Below are 4,551 nucleotides of genomic sequence, written 5' to 3'. Positions count from 1 at the left end.
GTTCTTGGACTTCAGATATGGCCTAGAGTTAAACCATAGCCCTGGCTTGCTGTGAGCCACAATCGCCAGGGCCCCCAGCAGACAGATGTCACATTGAAGCCCAGTCACTGACAACAGAATCAACCACCATGTTCAATGTTTTATATCCTTATCAATAACAACGTACCGTACAAAACCTGCCTCCTGGCTGAGCCAAGCAGGCAGTGTGGCGGCCACAGGCAGCGTAGAAAACCAGGGCTCTTGTCCCAAAAGAGAAAAGAGGGTTTTGTAGTGAAGGGAAAATAAAATCAAAACCCAACATGATCGAAGAGGAGCCCTAAATCTGCATCCACTGGAGGCGCTGTGGGCAGTGTCGCACATCTCAGCCACTGAGGCGGCACCAGCAGGGGGTGTGGGCTGCGATTCCCTGGGGAGCTGGGGCCAGCTCACAACTTTATTTTTAATTATTTGTCTGCAGGGTGGGGGAACTTCTCATAGTTGCCCCATCATGGGGATAAGTCGGCAGCAGGTTTCACTTCTGGGTTTGGAGGGGAAGTTGGGGTCCATCGGGGCAGGTCCCGCCCAGCCCCGAATGTCACGGCCAAGGTTCTTGGAAGCAGCGGAGGGAAGTTCCTTCCTGCCCTGACCCCAGGTCTATGGCTTAAAAATTGGGGCACCCAGGCTGGGGCCGCACAGCTCAGGGGCCTCTGTAAACATGGCAGGTGTAGCCAGGAGGGGCTTCCTGGACCCCAGGGGCCTGTGGTGGGCAGGGCAGAGGGTCAGGGTGGCCAGAGCCAAAGGGAGGGCAATGCCCAAGGAGAAGGGGGACAGGTAAGACCCCCAACATGGAGACAGAGAGACAAAGACAGATGGAAATAAAGAGACAGAGTGGTAGGAAGAGAAAGAGGGAGAGAGGCTTGGAGAAAAAGAGAGAAAAAAAGAGAGATGCTGAGAGAACCCCAAAGAAGAGAGAGCAAGCAAGATGGAGACCCTTGGATGTGGCTGGTCTGTCCTGTAGTCCAGGGGTGGCTCTGCTCAGCACTGGGTTCTCAGTGGTGCTCAGCGGGCAGCAGGTGGCGGGCCAGGGCCTGGAGCACGCACAGGGTGAGCGAGGGTGACAGTAAGCGCATCATTGTGCTGCACCAGTGAGGCGTGTTGGTAGTGCAACACCAGCTCCTTCAATGACCCATACAGGTTGTAGGGTTCTGCGAAGCCAAAGCCGGTGGCCGTACGGTAGATGACGCAGTGCTTGGTGTCACCGTCCACCCTATGGGGGCAGATGAAAGGGGAGGTCAGGCAGGCTTCCCACTAGGTTGTCCTGGCTCCAGTCCAGTCTGCTCCCCTGGTCCTTACAATCCCTTCTTGCTCTGGCAATTGCTGGGGGCTTCTTCCTTGTTGCCTTATCAAGGCCTAGCACAGAGTAGGTGCTCAAAGAGAACTCTAGAAGGAATGTAGGGATCCCCTCCCACCCCCACTGCCAGGCACTCACACCACAGAGCAGGCATAACAGCCCCGCTGGCTGCTCTCGCGGATGAGGAAGGTGCCGTCTCGCTTGCCACTCAGCATTTCCTCTGCCTGTGTGCGGTTGATCTTGCCCACGTACCATGTGCGTTCCTCATGGTGGGGGAGATCATCCTCATCCTCCATCAGTGCGTACTGGCTGTAGGGGAGGTGGTGGGGAGCCTGGTCACTTACCCGTCAGCATTTGAGGCTCTCCCTCTCCAACAGCCCGGACAACTCTTCCTCCCTGGTGAACTATTCATTCTTCAAAACCCACCCCAAATGGCCCCCTCTTCTAGGAAACCTCCCTCCCTCCAAGTGATCACTCACTCCTCAGTCTCGTTTTTGATCCCCAACCACTCGTTGATTTTCTTCTGCCGGGCACCTTTCTGGGTGAGCCATCTGAGAGGGAAAAGGAAAGGTGGGCTTGTGCCATTCTGCTGGTAGCAAGTCCACAGTAGGCCTATCCAGTGTGGTAGGAGCCAAGGGCTGACCTAGGAGAGCGGGTTCTGGGTACAACATCTCTGGTTGCCACAAGGGGGCAACCTTGATCTGGCCTAGGATAGTGTGAACCCAGGCTGGCTTCCCTCTCTCTGCTAGGGAACACAACCACCTTGATTTAATTGCCTCTGTTAACACTTAAGAATGTCCCTCCCAACCCTAAAATGCACCAGCCTAGGCGAGGCCTTAGTATCACCAGATGGTCAGTCCTGAGGGCCGCATAGCACTTTTGGCCTTTGCACATAGCTGCTGTCTGCTCTATGCCTCAGTGTCTAAAAGATTGAGGAGCTGGGCATGGTGGCTCACACCTATAATCCTAACACTCTGGGAGGCTGAGGGAGGTGGACTACTTGAGCTCAGGGGTTCAAGACCAACCTGAGCCAGAGAAAGACCTTGTCTCTACTAAAAATGGAGAATTAGCTAGTCATTGCATTGGTTGCCTATAGTCCCAGCTACTCAGGAGGCTGAGGCAGGAAGATCACTTGAGCCCAAGAGTGTAAGTTTGCTATGAGCTATGATGATACCATGGCACCCTACCTAGGGTGATATGTAAAAGACTGAGAAGGGACTAAATTAACTGTTAATAAACTATACACAGTGCTTAGCACAACACCCAGCATATGGCATACATGAATGTCTGAGGCTTAGGTGGGAGGCAGAGGGGCCCTTGTTAAAGTCCTCACTAGGTCAGCAGGTGGAGGTTGGATTTGAACCCAGGCTGGGACTGCCATAGCCACCCCAGATGCCAGGCTGCATGGCAGGCATTTATGTTGAAGGCTTCCAATCCATCCCTGCAAAAATGGTGCTTCCAGTTCCTAGATGCCTGGCAACATTGAGGCTGATGCATGGGGAGCCTGTGTAGGGCCCAGGAGTGACAGAGTTCCACGCCTGACTGAGAGGAAAGGGGACAGATGAAGGATGTGAGGGCAAGGTAGGGCCATCTGGTGGAGAAACAGAGAATGAGATACCGACAGAGATCTCCAAGTGCCCCAGTGCTATAGGGGGACGACACCCAGGCAAGTACAGGCCAGCCACTCACACGAGGTACTGGTCCCGGATCTTGCGCAGCTGCATAAGGTCTGGCTTGAGGCTATTCATGCGCTTGTCAATCTCCCGGTTGTCTGAGGCCTGTGCTCGAAGCTGCTGCTCCAACTTTGTACGGCTCTCATGGATCTCGGCAATGCGAGACTTGAGCCGTTCTGAGTTCAGCAGGATCCTGTGGGAGGGATGGCTCAGAGGCCTCAGATGGCTCCAGGATTTTCCTGGAGACCTACTTTGTACCAGACTATGTGTTTCTAGTTTCTAAGCCTGAGCACATGCTATTTCCCTTGGTCTCTCTTTCTGGCAAATTCTTATTCATCCTCCAAAGCCCATTACAACTGATTACCCTTCCCCTACAAGGGAAGCCTAGCTGTCCCCTTCAATTTCCTTCCTTTCCTTGCTTGCATGGCACCAAATCATGGTGGGGTAGGGCAGGGTTGAGAAGCCAGACTCACCTCTGCATCTCCTTCTCATTACCCTCACGCCGGAAGCGCTCCAGATATTCCTTGCTGCACTTCTCCTGTGTCTGGCCCTGCTCCTCAAAGATCTTGATGGTCTCATTGAAGGCCTCAATTGCTGTGCGCTTCATCTGTAGTTCCTGGAGGAGGGGGTGCATCTTAGTTATCTCTTGGGACTCCTCAAAAGCCTCTCATGAGGGGTGAAGGCAGATCCCAACTCTGATATGGAGACTCTGCTCAGGTGTTCCTTCTACTGGGAGCACCATTCTTCTAACTCCTATTCCATCAAATGAACTCCTACTTAGCCTCTAAAACCCTACTCTGCAAACCCCTTCCCCTCATCCTTTACATCTTCCGGTGGGTACCTACAAAAACCTAGATCTGTTAAGACTGCTGAGAATTAATGATAAATCTGATTGCTACAGTTCATAGAGCTTCTTTTCTGGGGTAGACATTGTACTAAGTATTTCCTATCTATTATCTCACAGAACCTCTCAAAGCCTCCTACAAAATCTGAACTGTTAATGAGGGCCTAAGTAGTTCCTTGGGTCACCATGTTTCTAACTGATCCTAAACAGACATCCAGTCCACTTAGAGCCTTGGTCAACCCATCAGGAGAAAGGGGATAGAAAGCAAACCCTTAGGGTAGGCGTCCTCAAACTATGGCCCGCCAGCCACATACGGCCCGCCAGCCACATACAGCCCGCCTAGGACATCTATCCAGCCCACCAGGTGTTTTTGCCGCCGCTGCCTGTCCTGCTTAGCAGCTGACTCATCCTGGGGCCCATAGTCCAGCCCTCCAATGGTCTGAGGGACAGTGAACTGGCCCTGTTTAAAAAGTTTGAGGACTCCTGCCTTAGGGACTACGGAGGGTTTGAGTAATTCCTGGCTGGACACAAGATGTTCAATCTGAATCTGTTCCCTTTTAACTTGCAAAAGAAGCTTGTTAATATTCCCTCAGTGACAATAGCTCCCTGTTTTAGAAAATGCTGTCCTGGCTCGGCGCCTGTGGCTCAAGTGGCTAAGGCGCCAGCCACATACACCTAAGGTGCCGGGTTCGAATCCCCAGCCC

The 4,551-nt window shown here is 52.9% G+C and overlaps 1 protein-coding gene across 2 annotated transcripts in view; it reads right to left on the bottom strand.

The window, feature by feature from the left end:
• Nucleotides 1-879: 879 nt before the first annotated feature.
• The window catches only part of PIK3R2 (phosphoinositide-3-kinase regulatory subunit 2), a 12,383-nt gene continuing 8,711 nt past the window's right edge, over nucleotides 880-4,551 (bottom strand). For both annotated transcript variants that reach the window (XM_003796559.3, XM_023517196.1), the window contains exons 12-16: nucleotides 3,477-3,619; nucleotides 3,020-3,196; nucleotides 1,810-1,881; nucleotides 1,469-1,639; nucleotides 880-1,246 (exon numbers count right to left, since the gene is read on the bottom strand). In XM_003796559.3, the coding sequence (XP_003796607.1) occupies nucleotides 1,039-1,246; nucleotides 1,469-1,639; nucleotides 1,810-1,881; nucleotides 3,020-3,196; nucleotides 3,477-3,619 (771 nt within the window). In that variant the 3' untranslated portion in view covers nucleotides 880-1,038. The remainder of the gene's footprint in view (nucleotides 1,247-1,468; nucleotides 1,640-1,809; nucleotides 1,882-3,019; nucleotides 3,197-3,476; nucleotides 3,620-4,551) is intronic.

The sequence above is a fragment of the Otolemur garnettii genome, unplaced genomic scaffold, assembly GCF_000181295.1.
Source record: "Otolemur garnettii isolate 467f Iridium unplaced genomic scaffold, OtoGar3 scaffold00105, whole genome shotgun sequence".
NCBI lineage: Eukaryota > Metazoa > Chordata > Mammalia > Primates > Galagidae > Otolemur > Otolemur garnettii.
The sequence above is the reverse complement of the archived record's forward strand: the minus strand, read 5'-3'. Positions and strand labels throughout refer to the sequence as shown.